We start from the raw sequence: 16,550 nt of genomic DNA on the forward strand, positions 1-16,550 counted from the left end.
CTAAAGTTGTATCCTCATTCAGTATTCTATCGATTGTTTCCCGAATACGACTGATCTGGGATCGAAGCTGTTCACGATTCGAGGAAGCGGCTTCCAATCGTGTACGTCTCTCGTCTTCTAAATCACGTATTCGTTCATTGATACGACGCTTCATATCATCGTTTTCAGTTTCGTTTAGTTTGGTTTTTTCCCTAGCGATGTGCTCGTCGATTTCGTTCAGTTTCCCCATGTTGTTCACGAGTTCTCCACGCACGCGTTTCACGGCTTCGTCTAAGCCGCGCAGTTCCCTTACCGGAAAGTCAAACCCCGGTAACGGTTTGTCCCAGTAGGTGCTCAACAGTTTTTCTATGCTGTCCGAGGCTTCTGTAGCACGCTGCGGTGTCATTTCATCTCTAGTGGTGAGGTGGGATCTGGTAGCTTGCAGATCTTCAACAACGGCCTTAGGTATTGCACCACCGTAATCATGCATGTTTAGATGTTCACGGATAAATTCAACACCATAGCGTCTGGCTAGAGTTGATAAGGCCAGTGGTTTTTTATTGCGCTTGTTAACGAGGTCAACCTCTGGTTTAGACTTAAGGCGTAGAACACCCTTTGTATCAATAAAAAAATTATCAATGTATCGACCCTGTGGATTAACGTAGTTTTTATCACTTCTTAAACTTTCGTAATAATCATCTACCGTTGTTGCCAAAAGTTCTTGGTTCAATGATGAACTAGTAAATGAGGTCTCCTGCTCATCATATGCCTGGGCACTAGCGCCCGGTATCTCATCCATAGGTATGTCTTCATCCATTAGTATTTAAATATATTTTATTTATATATAACAATGTACGGTAGAAAATTAGATCCTTTCAGAAAATTGAGAGAGCCATTAGGTGCCAGAGCCGTGCGACAGTCGGTGACCATCACCAACAACCCCAGCAAGATAGACCAGAATCAAACTCTGCTGGTTAGATTTCCAAACCTTGGTGAGAATGACCTCATTGTACCAGGCACTGTTCGACTGGCGTTCAATATCACGTTGACCTCCGACAACGACAAACGCGAGCTAGTGCGGAACGTGGGTCGAGCTATCATCAAGAAAACGACCGTCAAGATCAGCGGTAACGAGGTACTGAGCATCGACGACAGCGACGTGTTTCACTGCTACAAGGATCTCTGGAAAAGCGAGAGAGAACGAGTCAATGATGTGTACCAGGGTATCAGCAAATCAACCCGGGCGCGCATAGGGTATGTCTTCACGACAGACCAGCAAGACAAGCTATCGGACGGTGAAAAGGCTATCGCTCTAGCATACGGGAATCGATTCTGCGTGCCGCTCGACTTCGAGTTGCTCACGGGACACGCGCCGTTTTACCAGGCCGCGCTGGGTGATAGGCTCGAATACGAGCTCACGTTTAACGACTATAGTAAAGTAGTGCGTACGCCGAACGGTGATGAGGCCAGTTATGCCATAGACAACATCTCTCTGGAGTTCGACATGGTCACTAGCCCGGAGCTGGCCAGGCAGGTTCGAAGCCAGTACTCTGGGAAGATGGCTATCCTGTACGATCGCGTACTGAGACATAGATCAGTCGTGCGAGATAAGAGCGACACTGTGTGGAATATCAACCTGAACGTGCCGGCGCGATCGATGAAAGGTATCCTGGTCGTCCCCGTGGAGGATTACGATCCATTCCGGAGGGACAGCGAGAAGTTTTTCAACCCCGAGATTGAAAAGGTGGAAGTGACCATCGAGGGCGTGCCCAACCAGCTGTTTAGTCATGGTATGAGACCACACCAGCAGTGGGATGAGATAAAAAAGCTACCAGTGGGGGATTACATAACAAAGGACCTGGACCTCGGCTCTGTGCAGATCGGTGAATACCTGACCACCAAATACGCCCTATGGTTGGACATGCGATCCACGGATGATGATAAACTGCACGGTAGCGGGCGTCGTATAGATAACGGCAGCGAAGGGATAACCATCCAGATTAATAAGAAGGCCCAAACCGCTGGTAAGTTGAAATTATATTTGTACGTAATTATGGACGCGCAACTTAATATAGACAATGGGAGATTTGTGCAAGCCATCTACTAGTGGGGGAGACCCCCTGGGGTTACCCACTGACCCACACTGCGCTATCATATGCGGGCAGACTGGCTGTGGGAAGACCGTTTTCGTGTTGGATATGTTGGAGGGTTACTACAAGGATGTGTTCGATAACATCGTTATCATGTGCCCTACTCTGAGCATGAATAAAACGTACGCGCGACCTTGGGTGATGACGGACCCGGACGTACACAAAATCGACCCTGGAACACGCCTGCAGGACTGGTTGAAAGCTCTTCACGAGAAATTTAAAGGGGAACCGACGCTGTTTATACTGGACGACTGCAGCGCTAATCGCGAGATAACAAAAAAGAGAGACATGCTATCGTACCTGGCCTTCTCCGGCCGGCATGCAAATCACAGCGTCTGGGTGCTAACGCAGAAGTTCAACTCGGTGTTGAAAGACCTCAGGGAGCAGACGCGATGGGTGGCCTTATTTCACTGCAAGGACAGGGATTCGTTTGAGGAGTGTTTGAGAGAGAACGATGTGATGAGTAAATTAGAACGGGAACGGGTGAAGAAACAGCTCGCTGAAACTAAACACGCTAAGCTCGTTCTAAAGACCGACCAACCAGTAGCATATATAGTATGCTAAGCAAAGCTAAGCAAAGCTAAGCTAAAGCTAAGCAAAGCTAAGCAAAGCTAAGCAAAGCTAAGCAAAGCTAAGCATATAGCTATGATATTTGAAGTATTTGTCGTGTGCAACTTAACTTTCATTTCTCTGTGTTTTGTCTGTATCGGGTATTATATAGTTAAAACTAAATCTTACTTGTTATATTATAAGATGGAGTGTGAGGAATTGCTCGAACAATTGTCGTTGGAGGGTTCCCCCAGTGGGGGTGTGGGGGATTCCCCCAAGCGAGAGAAACTGGTGGCGTTGGCTGTTGGCGGCAAAGCCAAACATTACTTTGGAGACTACACTCCGGATAAAATTAACAAAATGTCAGCCGAAGAAATCGATAAGCTGTACGCTAGATACGAGTCCCGGCTCGGAGCAGAAATGACAAAAACAATAGGATCGGCTATGACCCAGATATACACCGGTATTGTGTCACATTTCCTTCCCATTCCACCAGAGCGCCGACTTTACCTGTGGGAGGACCTCGAGAAAGACCCTTTTATCGAACACGCCGTGAGCTCTATCAGCTGCGGGCTGTACCACAAATATGGTATGTTGTTGGCTCCAGTGACGGCGGCGATTATCACGGCAAAACATTGCCAATTTGAGAGAAAGAATAATAATAATAGTATAGATGGATGCTGCACAGGAAACCCCAGTGAGTCCCGAGGTGACGGAACCAGTGAGTCCCGAGGTGACGGTGGAGACCACTTCAACAGTAACCAGACAGAAGAATCCTAAGAGAGTAGCTGCCGGTAAAAAACGGTGGTGTAACCAACATAAAGTGACCAACCCAACCCGACTGTTGTTGGCTGTAGGTGTAACTGCTGCCTTGGCTATCTCGTGGTTATATACACGTGAGGGAAACCCTCACCGTGAGGTGGTACCTGAGGTGGTAACCCCCACTGTTGGGGGTACCCCCACCGTCGACCCGCATATCATGTTATAATTTTAATATTTTATATCATATACATAATGTCTGAGGGGAAAACGTTCGTCAACGACGCATACCACGCCACAGTGGTCGCCAGTCTAGCAGTAGGGTACGCTCGGTTGACTAAAATGGTGCTTAAACAACCAACTATCAAGCTAGATTTCAACCTGCAGGATATGGGTATGCTTATAATGAACCTTGGTATGGCGATGGCCACAAAAGACATCCTAGTAAAACAAGGAATAATACCTGATAATATAATGAAATAAATATAGGGATGGCCACGATAGCTATGATGGTCGGTGGGGCGTTAGTGAATGCCCTGGCATTTTCCGGGAGTAATTACCTCTTCTCGAAACTACGAGATGATCACGCGGCTGAAATACAGGAAGAAAGGAAGCGACACGATCTCGCTACTGAGAAATTACAAAGAGCACAGGACGAGTACGTTAAAAAACGCCTCCAGAGGATCGATTTTATTAATGAACAGCTCAAGCGTGAAAACCATGCCATTAAAACATTCTACGATGTCGATGAAGCAATGAAAGAATACTATCTACTAACTGGTAAACAATTGGAACCGCTCAATAAACCCACACTCGCTCAGTACTACACACCATCCAAGGGACAAATGAATCGTGAACTGGGCTTCATAGTGTTGGGTATAGCAGCTACTGCGTTGGTTGCAAAGCAATTAAACTAAAATACCTATATAAGTAAACATGAGACCCGCTCCATACCGATGCGAATATATACTTATGGGGAAGACCGAGGCCTGTGGTAGGAAATGCAGGAATCAGGGGTTCTGTTGTTTCCATATGGGAAGTCCTAACTACACGTGTTCTGTGTGTGGTATCGGGGTTAAAGGGCACTACTGTTTATGTAAAGCTCACGGAGCGAACGTAGTCAGACATCAACTCATATACGAGAATAAAAAAGACTACATAAAAGAACGTAGGCGACTGCTCAAGATAGCCACTTAAGAGTTACCTCCCCTTACTGTGAACCAATTAGACATTGGTTCTCTTAGGTGTAAACACGATGTCTACTGTGCGCGAGCTCAAGCGGGTCGCAAAGCAGAGAGGTGTGATCGGGTATTCTAGAATGCGGAAGCCAGCATTGTTGAGATTACTAGGTTTAGAAGTCCCTCCTACGGTAAAACAATTAAAAGCTCAAGCAAAACAGCTTGGACACACGGGTTATTCACACCTGGGGAGAGCCGGGTTAACCGCATTGTTATCACATGCCCCCGTAGCAAAACCTCCCACTGTAAAACAACTGAAAACCGAGGCACACGATTTGGGTTTAGGCGGGTATTCCCGTATGAGGAAACCACAGCTCGTAGAATTATTACAACAGAATAGAGCTGTTGACCTGCAGTTCGTTCGCACTGAGCGCGCTGTAGGCAACTATTTGAGAGGTTGGCGCATGCTCGTCGATAGAAACATAGACATTACAGATATCAAGCCTCTGATAGCTGATAAGGTCAACCAGGAACTAAATAACCTAGGAAGTATCAAGTTTCAGATCACGGTGAAAATGTCGCTCGATAAGGAGGGCACCACAGGGGTCACTGAGTATGTTCAACCTTACTTCCGAGGCAAACAAGAGGTCGTCACACATACAGAGACCATTGACGCATCAATCGATAATAGTTTTCAGCAGATACGAGAATACCTAGAACGCTACACGCACATGGGGTCCGGGTGGGCTGTAGATAAAATCGATAACGTCTATCTAGATATAGCTAACTACGTGCCGTTCAGAGGCGGGTCATACCTAGCCTTGTCTCCCTACTATAAGAACAAACAAGCCATAGTAAACGTTAAGAATAGAGGAAACGATTGCCTGAGGTTAGCTATCAGGTCAGCCTTATTTCCAGCTGCCACTAATCCGAACAGGCCTTCTAATTATCCACAGGACGATGGGCTCAACTGGGATGGTATAGATGAACCCACCCCAATATCCCAGATCACTAAAGTAGAAAAACAGAATAATCTGGCTATAAATGTCTTTGGACACGAAGGTAACACAACAATAGTACACAGGGTCAGCCCGGTGAAGGATCGCCAAGTTATTAATTTATTCATGATCAAGCGAGGTGAAACGTATCACTACACGTGGATAAAAAATCTCAGCCGGTTGTTGCACGACCAGTCGAAACACGTTGGGGAAAAACACTTTTGTGTACGATGCCTACACGGTTTCAGTCGGGCTGATTTATTAGAATCCCACCGGGAGGATTGCCAAGGTGTGGGGCAGACGGCCATACGAGTCGACATGCCTAAGGAAGGTGAAAATATCCTAAAATTCGACAATCACAAGAATCAAATGTCTGTGCCTTATATCATATACGCCGACTTCGAAGCCTTGGTGGTAGGGGAATCATCCCCCACACCCCCTAGTGGTGGGAGTTTCACCCACAAGACACAAGAGCATATAGCCTGCGGTTTTGGATACATCGTCGTCCGTTGTGACGGGGAAACGAAAGCTCCGGTAGTGTATAGGGGTCCTGACGCGGCTGAAAGGTTTCTAAAGTGCTTGCAGGAGGAAGAAAAAATTATTAGGAATGCATTGTATAGAATCGCTCCCATGCGTATGACCAGAGCCGACAGGCTAGCTCACACTAGTAGCACTAACTGTCACGTGTGTGACTCACCGCTTAACGGTGATTCGGTGAGAGATCACTGTCACATAACTGGTAAGTATAGAGGCGCCGCTCACAGCGCGTGCAACCTCAAGCTTAAAATCAACCCTAAGACAATAAACATCCCCGTTGTCTTTCACAACTTGAGAGGGTACGACTCACACTTGATCATGCAGGCCATCGCGAAAATCGATGGTAATATATCGTGCATCCCCAACAACATGGAGAGATACATCTCCTTCAGCTTAAACGGACTTAGGTTCATTGACTCGTTTCAATTCCTCCTGTCGTCACTCGACAGTCTGGTCAAGGCTAACAATACCTTCCCTATCACCGATCGATACACAGACGTCGAGACTAGACCCCTGCTTATGAGGAAGGGTGTGTACCCCTATGAGTACATGGATAGTTGGGTCAAGTTCACCGAGACCAGACTACCCCCTATTGACTGCTTTTATAGCAAGCTGAATGAGGCGTCCGTCTCACGAGATGATTACTCGCACGCGACTAACGTATGGAATAAACTGGGTTGTAAGAACCTGGGTGATTATCACGACCTGTACTTGAGGACAGATGTACTGCTGTTAGCCGACGTGTTCGAGACGTTTCGGCGGACATGTTTCAAGCAGTATAAACTCGACCCCGCATGGTATTACACCAGCCCAGGTCTGTCGTGGGACGCCTTGCTTAAAAAGACCGGAGTTAATTTAGAATTGCTCACAGATTACGACATGCACCTATTCATTGAGAAAGGCTTGCGAGGTGGGATTTCCATGGCATCCAAACGATACGCTAAAGCAAATAATCAATACGTGAAAGGTTATGATCCTAACAAACCAACCAATCACATTCTCTACCTCGACGCAAATAACCTGTACGGCTGGGCCATGAGCCAGTATCTACCTACAGGGGGATTCGAATGGGTACCCCACGTTGATGTTATGAGCATTGCACCAGATTCGAACAAAGGTTATATCCTCGAGGTTGATTTAGAGTATCCCAAGGCATTACACGCATCGCACAACAGCTATCCCCTTGCACCCGAACGTATGAGGGTTAACCCAGACTGGATGTCTGAGTATCAACATAACTTGTCAGGTGGTCGTGTGACAGACGTTGAAAAACTCGTGCCTAACTTAATGAATAAGACCAAGTACATCGTTCACTATCGCAACCTACAGCTGTACCTGTCGTTGGGTATGAGGCTGGCTAAAATACACAGGGTGCTCATGTTTGACCAGAGCCCATGGATGGAGCCCTACATCAGAATGAACACAGACCTACGAAAAAAAGCCACCAGTGATTTCGAGAAAAATCTCTACAAGCTCATGAACAACTCGGTGTTTGGTAAGACTATGGAGAACCTGAGGAAACGCGTGACCGTGAAGCTGGTTAGATCTAGTGAGGAAGACAAGCTCAGGAAATTGATAGCCAGTCCGGCATTCAACCGTAGCAAGATATTCACAGACGACCTGGCTGCCCTACACATGAAGAAAAGCCACATAAAATTCAACCGACCTGTTTACGTGGGGATGAGCATCCTAGATTTATCCAAACACCTGATGTACGACTTTTACTACAACGAGCTCAAGAAACAATACGGCGACAGGTGCGAAGTGCTGTACACTGACACGGATTCCCTGCTGATGGAGATTCGAACCGAGGACGTGTACGAGGACATGAAAAAACACATCGATTTATACGACACCAGCGACTACCCTAAGACCCATGCCATGCACAGTACGGTAAATAAAAAGGTCCTAGGTAAGATGAAGGACGAGTGTGCTGGCACGCCCATAGCCGAGTATATAGGTTTGAGGCCTAAGATGTACTCCATACTGAAAGCCGACAATAGCGAGATCCGGAAGGCTAAGGGAGTTAAGAAGTATGTGGTGAAACAACACATCAAACACGCCAGATTCAAGGAAGCCCTGTTCAAGACCCGTACCTTTAGACATAAAATGAACACACTTAGAAGTGATGGACACAAGATATACGGACTGACTATAAACAAGACGTCCCTATCGCCTATGGACACGAAACGTTGGATAGCTATTGATGGGATAAACACATACGCGTATGGACATGAAAAAATTTGAGTCTATTTACTACAGCCCGCGTGGGTACTGGAAAGGAGCTAGCGCAGTAGATAAGCTAGCTAAACTAGCGCGAGTACCCCCGGAGGAAGCCAAAGCGTGGCTTGAAAAACAAGCCCTGTGGCAGATCTATTTGCCTGCACCACGCTACGTACCTAGAAGGAGGTTCGGTATTAACATACCTAATAGCATTCACCAGGCAGACCTACTGTTCCTACCCCACGATAAGAGGTACAAGTATGCCTTAACCGTAGTGGACGTAGCCAGTCGTTACAAGGAAGCCGAACCCTTGACCACGAAAGATTCGGCCCAGGTAGCCAGAGGATTTGAACGTATATACAAACGCAGCCCGCTGACGTGGCCAACAGAGCTGCAAGTTGACCCCGGACGGGAGTTCATGGGTGCCGTGTCACAACTGCTAGCCAAACACGATACAAAGGTCAGGCGTGGCACGGCCGGAGCCCATCGCAGCCAAGCCATAGTTGAGAGATTTAATAGGACTTTGGCTGAGCGCTTGTTCGGCTATCAGTATGCTAGGGAGATGACCACCCCTGGAAAACGATCGACTGAATGGGTCACGAGGTTACCCAAGGTGGTGTCGGCAATCAACCATGAAGTCACCCGTCTCACCGGTAAGAAACCGGCAGACGCTATCAAACTAAAATCAATAGTTGCAGAGTCGGCCGCTCCATTGCGTGGGAAGGAGAAACAGATACCAGATAGGGCCCTAGTGAGGTATCTATACCAGCCGGGGGAACACGAGGGTGATAGCCGTAAGCGAGCCACCGATCCTATATGGTCAGTCAAAACTTACAACATAGATAAAGTGGATATGAAAGCCGACGAACCTAACTTGTACTACTTGAGGGGTGGGCCGGGTAGGGGGTTTGTAAGAGAAGAATTATTGATCGTACCGTACGGCACAGTGTTACCGCCTGCCAAGTCACGGTAAACGTGATGGCGTAGCTTTGTAGTAGGGGCAATAATAGCAAGAGCTAATGGTCCCACCAAAGCCTCATTTAGTAAATGAGGCTTTTTAGAGGGGTTTTTTGAAAAGTGTTTTCGGACTATCATTCCCTATACTACTCATCAAACACATCCAACATATGTCATATTTGGGATTTCACTTTCTTAGTAAAGTACAAATTCTAGTACTTTTTTCGGTTGAGTCCCATCCGGGATTCGAACCCGCACCCTCAGAGTTAGGCACCTAATCGCCAGCACACAAAGTCAGCCACCTAGCCTGCTCAGCCACCGCGACTTCCACTGGCTGAGCAGGCTAGGCGGCTGACTTTGTGTGCTGGCGATTAGGTGCCTGACTCTGAGGGCTGACTTTGTGTGCTGGCGATTAGGTGCCTGACTCTGAGGGTGCGGGTTCGAATCCCGGATGGGACTCAACCGAAAAAAAGTACTAGAATTTGTACTTTACTAAGAAAGTGAAATCCCAAATATGACATATGTTGCATTTGACCACTTTCTAAATGGCACCGTGTAATCATCAAACACATCATCCACAATGTATCAGGTCCATGCTACAATGCAGAACTTTACTGGGGTGACTTCATGAAGCATGTCAATACAGATGTTAGCTATGATTGAAGATTGGTTCACCGAAGAGAGAGGTGTGCCTCAGAACCCTAAGATGACAGACAGTGTTCGTGAAAATGAGAAACACATTGCGACAACAAAGTGGTTTCAGATAAGAGTTCAAAAAAAGAACAACTTCACATCAGTCAGCTGAAGATGAGAGCAGTGATAAATGCCATATAACACTTTTTGAGCCCATTTATCAACTGAATGCTTACGGTTCACTCAGACAATGTGACAATGCCGTTCTATGTAAACTGCCATAGATCACAAGATCACCAAGGCTACTCCAGCTCGCCTTCCATCTATCGCAGATGAGTTAAACATTTGGTTGAAGGCATGTGTTAATGTGTGAAGAAGGTGTTAAGCAGATGCTCTATCCTGTCTACCTCAACTGTCGCCAACAGAATAGATCCACACACAGGCAATCCATCTCATCAGAAGAGCAGTAGGATCTCCCCTCATTCGCAATAAGGACAACAGTTAACTGCAGACATTCATCTCATCAGTGCCAGACCCTCAAGCCTTGACAGTGATTGCCCTGTGCATATCATGGGAAGGATTAAACGTATGCGTGTTCCAGTCTCTGGTTCTACTACCTCGAGTGTTATCGAAGATCAAACACACTCAAGTACCTAGTCATCCGCTTGTCAGCAGAGATGATCATAGAAGTCCGAAGAATGACAATATCATGCTGGATGAGAGCCACTACACCATTTTGTTGACTGGTGTCAAATGGTATTGTACATCTACTGACAAACCTGCAAAGATGATCAGGACAAACCAGAATCTGAACCCACAGTGACAGGTGTCTGTTGCCATTATATTGAAAATATGTATACACTTTGTCAGTCTGTTTTAAGTGGATAATTTGATAAAAAGAAATGCCATTGCGGTTTGACATATGATGTATTTTGTTTGCTAGGTTCTCATTCCCAAACTGAAGGAAACTGACCCCAATCCGAGTGTGACCATCAGTGTGCTGGCTGCAATCGGAGAACAGGCACAGGTAAATATTGGGCACTTTTCATGCCAGTAAACCATGACATACAGCAATATATAAGTCTTGTATACATAAACCACTATACATGGAACAGTCTTACTTGCCATTAGTAGACAGGTTTAAACAAGCCTTGTTGTGTCAGAAGATGTCAGCTTTGGTATGTACAAAAATATCAGCTTGGGTATATTATGAAGTATTACCTTGGGTATGTTATGAAGATATCAACTTGGGTATCTTATGAAGTAATCAGCCTGGGTGTGTTATGAAGATATCAACTTGGGTATCTTATGAAGTAATCAGCCTGGGTGTGTTATGAAGATATCAACTTGGGTATCTTATGAAGTAATCAGCCTGGGTGTGTTATGAAGATATCAACTTGGGTATCTTATGAAGTAATCAGCCTGGGTGTGTTATGAAGATATCAACTTGGGTATCTTATGAAGTAATCAGCCTGGGTGTGTTATGAAGATATCAACTTGGGTATCTTATGAAGTAATCAGCCTGGGTGTGTTATGAAGATATCAACTTGGGTATCTTATGAAGTAATCAGCCTGGGTGTGTTATGAAGATATCAACTTGGGTATCTTATGAAGTAATCAGCCTGGGTGTGTTATGAAGATATCAACTTGGGTATCTTATGAAGTAATCAGCCTGGGTGTGTTATGAAGATATCAACTTGGGTATCTTATGAAGTAATCAGCCTGGGTGTGTTATGAAGATATCAACTTGGGTATCTTATGAAGTAATCAGCCTGGGTGTGTTATGAAGATATCAACTTGGGTATCTTATGAAGTAATCAGCCTGGGTGTGTTATGAAGATATCAACTTGGGTATCTTATGAAGTAATCAGCCTGGGTGTGTTATGAAGATATCAACTTGGGTATCTTATGAAGTAATCAGCCTGGGTGTGTTATGAAGATATCAACTTGGGTATCTTATGAAGTAATCAGCCTGGGTGTGTTATGAAGATATCAACTTGGGTATCTTATGAAGTAATCAGCCTGGGTGTGTTATGAAGATATCAACTTGGGTATCTTATGAAGTAATCAGCCTGGGTGTGTTATGAAGATATCAACTTGGGTATCTTATGAAGTAATCAGCCTGGGTGTGTTATGAAGATATCAACTTGGGTATCTTATGAAGTAATCAGCCTGGGTGTGTTATGAAGATATCAACTTGGGTATCTTATGAAGTAATCAGCCTGGGTGTGTTATGAAGATATCAACTTGGGTATCTTATGAAGTAATCAGCCTGGGTGTGTTATGAAGATATCAACTTGGGTATCTTATGAAGTAATCAGCCTGGGTGTGTTATGAAGGTATCAACTTGGGTATCTTATGAAGTAATCAGCCTGGGTGTGTTATGAAGATATCAACCTGGGTATCTTATGAAGGAATCAGCCTGGGTGTGTTATGAAGATATCTGCCAGGGGTTTGTTATGAAAGTTGCTTGGGATGTGTTATAAAAGCGCCAGTTCCAGTAAGATGACCTTGTCTACCTCCTTTCAGGTGAGTGGCACTGAGATGAAGAAGTGGATGGATGAACTGCTCCCCATCATTCTGGACATGCTGCAGGACTCGTCATCCCTGCAGAAGAGAGAGGTCAGTTGATCACAAGTCATGAGTGATGTTAGCACATCTGTCAATTGTTGGCATTCTCCCTTTTGTTTCCAGAATTGGAAATATGTCCTATCAATGCAGATGTATTGTGTTTAATGCAATACATGCATTCAATGTTTCACAAGAACATGTATGTATGAACTATGTACGTCTTGTAGTGTTTCATTTTATGGGAGCAGTAGTCTTGGCCAAAAATTGAGAGGGAGTGAGTTTAGTTTTTTGCTACACTCAGCATTGTTTAGCATTAGCATTCATCTATGCAATTGGAATACCATGACAAGTGTCAACGAAATCAATGAGCCTGACCACCCGATCCTGTTAGTCACCTATTACTACAAGCATGGGTTACAGAAGACCAATTCTAACAAAGAGCTTTGTGAGTTGTGCATGTCTGAGGTTCCCGTAAGATCAATGATTACATTGATGCAGACTACTTCAGGGAGAGATGATCAACCTATGCAGTCATAACAGATCTTCATGTCTTGCCAAAATTTGTGAATTGTGCATGTTGGTGTATTGCAGGTGGCACTGTGGACACTAGGTCAGATTGTGGAGAGCACAGGGTCTGTGGTGGAACCCTACAAGAAGTACCCCACTCTCCTTGAGGTTCTCCTAAACTTCCTGAAAACAGAACAGGCCCCTGGTATCCGGAGAGAGGTAAGCTAGGTTCATTTCTACACTGTCATATCTGTTCACTTGCTGTCAGTATTTGACTAAACTTGGTACAGTATTTCCCAAATTTATTCCTTCATGTGATCATGCTGATAAGCTTTGCAATGTTTTTAGCAAACATGGATTGTGTATTATTCGGTTTTTCAATATTTCTACCAATTTCATAAGATTGTTAAACATAAAATGTCCCTACTAGCTTTATAATATCATGCATAAGTATTCATAAGAACACAACAAAACATCAGGAAAGAAGTATGTTGAAATTCTGTCAGTCTTTTACAAATGCACACATATCGTTTTGCAAAACCATAATAGATTCTTAAAGTCTAATAGACAGGTCCTGTATGTGGTGATCACCTGGCTGTCATCACTGACAGGCTCACACTCAGTCATATCTGTCTGTAGGTGATTCGAGTCCTGGGACTACTTGGAGCTCTGGACCCCCACAAGCACAAGCTAAACCTGGGTCTCATCTCAGAGAGTGAGGCTGCAGTCAGCAAGTCAGACCACACCAAAGCTGAGAAGGACGCCAGCAACACAGGTGAGTTGGGTCAGGTTTCCTTCCTTCAGGTGGGTGAGGGGTTTCCTTGCTCCAGGTGGGTTAGGGATATCCTTGCTCCAGGTGGGTCATTGGTATCTTTGCTCTAGGTGGGTCAGGGATTTTCTTCTTCCAAAAAGGTGGGTCAGGGATTTCCTTGCTCCAGGTGGGTCAAGGGTTTCCTCCCCAGGTGCGTCAGGGATTACCTTGCACCGGGTCTTTCAGGGGTTTCCTTGCTCCAGATGGGTCAGGTAGGCCAGTGGTATCCCTGCTACAGGTGGTTCAGGGATTTTCTTGCTATGGGTGTGTCAGGGGTTTCCTTACTCCAGGTGGGTCAGGGGCTGCCTTACTACAGCTGGATGAAGTTTCCTTGCTTCAGGTGGGTAAAGGATTTCTTTCCGCCATTTGGGCTCTTCCTCCATGTGGTTTCCTTGCTCCAGGTGAGTAGGTGTATTCTTGCTACAGGTGGGTTAGGGGCTGCCTTGCTACGTGTGAGTCAGGGGTTTCCTTTGTCCAGAAGGGTCAGGGGTCTGCTTGTTACAAATGGGTCATGGGGTGCCTTGGTCCATGTGGGGCAGGTGAGCATGGCCTAAATTAATTCTGTAATGGCCAAGAACAATGCAGACAGAGGACAGATTCTGGAAGATTTCATGAGACAATGATGTTCTTTTGTGGTAGGATGAAATTAGTGTCAAAACAGTTGTTCATAAACTAACTGCTTTACCTGAGTATCTCACATGGTATTGTTTCGTACCTGCACAGAACTGAACACCAGTGAAATGCTGGCAAACATGAGTGCCACAACAACTCTGGAAGAGTTCTACCCAGCTATCGCCATAGCAACACTGATGAAGATTATCCGTGATCCATCACTGTCTCAGCACCACACAATGGTGGTTCAAGCCATCACATTCATCTTCAAGAGCCTGGGTATCAAATGTGTCCCGTACATTCAGCAGGTCATACCGGCCTACCTCACAGTCATCAGGTCCGCAGATCCAAACTTTAGGGAGGTGAGTTGGCTTGTTCATAAAAGTCACTATGGTGAGATATGGCTTTGTTTTAGGATTTTAATCAACTGGACACTGTATTCATTCATGACTCAGAGGATGTGTAGTGCAGTGAGGTAGTCTAGTTGTTAAAATGTTCGCTCATCACGCCAAAGACTTGGGTTTGATATGCCACATGATTAGTCTGTATGAGACCTATTTCTGGTGTCCCCAGCTGTAGTGTTGCTGGAATATTGCTCAGTGTGGTATAAAACTAAATTCACTTTCTGACACAGTAGTACTGCTGAAAATCTACATGGATAGATGAAGTGAGTGGAGTAGAATAGTGGTTAAAGTATTAGCTCATCACACCGAAGATCCCGATTCAACTCCCTACATTGGCACAATGTGTGAAGGCCATTTTGGGAGTCCTCTGATGTGATAATGCAGGAATATTGCTAAAAGTGGTGTAAAACCATACTTACTTACTTACATGGATAGATGAAGTCAAGTCCATTGAATACTGCCTGCATGTGTGTCAGCACCAGAAATTATGTCCAGTATCACAATTTGTCAAGATATGTCCCTTTGGATTTGGGGTACTTAGTATTAGAATGTAGCCAAGTGGATAGTGAATTCCACTCTGCTTGAGAGCATTTGTCACCTCACCACAAATGAAAATGTCCACTCTACTGCTGTAAAGTCATGCTTACATTTTGTTTGGAATTAGTATAAACCCTTCCACTGCCACTTAAAACAAAAACTGACTGCAGTTTCATTGTTTATAACAATGGTTTGTCAGTGAAGAGAACCAAATTTTTAAACTGAAATACATGACCATATCTTAGTCATTTAAGTGTTTGATAATTCCATTAAGCTAAATGTATGTTTCAGTTTGTGAAGTTTTATGAGGAGGAATGTAATTGTTTGGTTAAAACATATATTGAGTGATTCCTTACTCTCTTTCTTACCATGAACTAGTTCCTGTTCCAACAACTGGGTGTCATCATTGCCATTGTCAAGCAACACATCAAGAACTACCTGGAGGACATCTTCTGTCTCATCAAGGTTGGTACAACATGGACTTCATGGATAACAGCTTTTATTTCAGTATTGTACTTCCTAACTTCTGAAATGCCAGTCTGAGAAGGTTGGTACACATTCACTTCTGTTGTTGTCTTCCAAGCAAACGCTATAGAAGAGTAGGCTTTCTTTCCTTGTGGCATGTGAAAGGCAACACCAGGTCCTGCATGTCTACTAGAATCTCCTGTAAAGATGTTATGTAGCCCATCCCCCAGGCTTGTCTGTGGAGGTCATTAACCAGCATCTAGAGTTTCAATATGTGACATTGTGTTTCAATACACTGATGGAGTGGATCAGTAATCTTGCTGTTGACCAATGGTTCACTCTTATTTCAGAGTTCCAGATAAGGCGTGTATTTGGGTATTTTACTCAGTAAAAATCACATTTACTCAATTAATTACAAATGTGGGAGTACAAAAAACACATAGGAATCACTTAAAACCCAATAGGTCTATAATACCTTGCATACTTTACTCAATTAACTAAACTGGCTTGCACATGATTTGTCAAGGTGCCCAAACTCTACAACAGCATTAGCTAATGGTAGGCGATGCCTAAATACATATACTATCATAGCTATAGCCACTGTCTGGGTTTATCTAATAGTCACATGACTTCCGTGCTGAGTATTTAGACATGGCTGCCAAATGTTTGGCAATATGACA

The 16,550-nt window shown here is 44.7% G+C and overlaps 1 protein-coding gene across 1 annotated transcript in view; it reads left to right on the plus strand.

Moving 5' to 3' along the window:
• LOC137267512 (serine/threonine-protein kinase mTOR-like) overlaps positions 1-16,550 on the plus strand; it is a 72,797-nt gene that overhangs the window by 29,842 nt on the left and 26,405 nt on the right. The window contains exons 18-23 of the mRNA XM_067801983.1: positions 10,907-10,990; positions 12,493-12,585; positions 13,126-13,260; positions 13,681-13,816; positions 14,576-14,826; positions 15,784-15,870. Of these exons, the coding sequence (XP_067658084.1) occupies positions 10,907-10,990; positions 12,493-12,585; positions 13,126-13,260; positions 13,681-13,816; positions 14,576-14,826; positions 15,784-15,870 (786 nt within the window). The remainder of the gene's footprint in view (positions 1-10,906; positions 10,991-12,492; positions 12,586-13,125; positions 13,261-13,680; positions 13,817-14,575; positions 14,827-15,783; positions 15,871-16,550) is intronic.

The sequence above is a fragment of the Haliotis asinina genome, chromosome 16, assembly GCF_037392515.1.
Source record: "Haliotis asinina isolate JCU_RB_2024 chromosome 16, JCU_Hal_asi_v2, whole genome shotgun sequence".
Taxonomy (NCBI): domain Eukaryota; kingdom Metazoa; phylum Mollusca; class Gastropoda; order Lepetellida; family Haliotidae; genus Haliotis; species Haliotis asinina.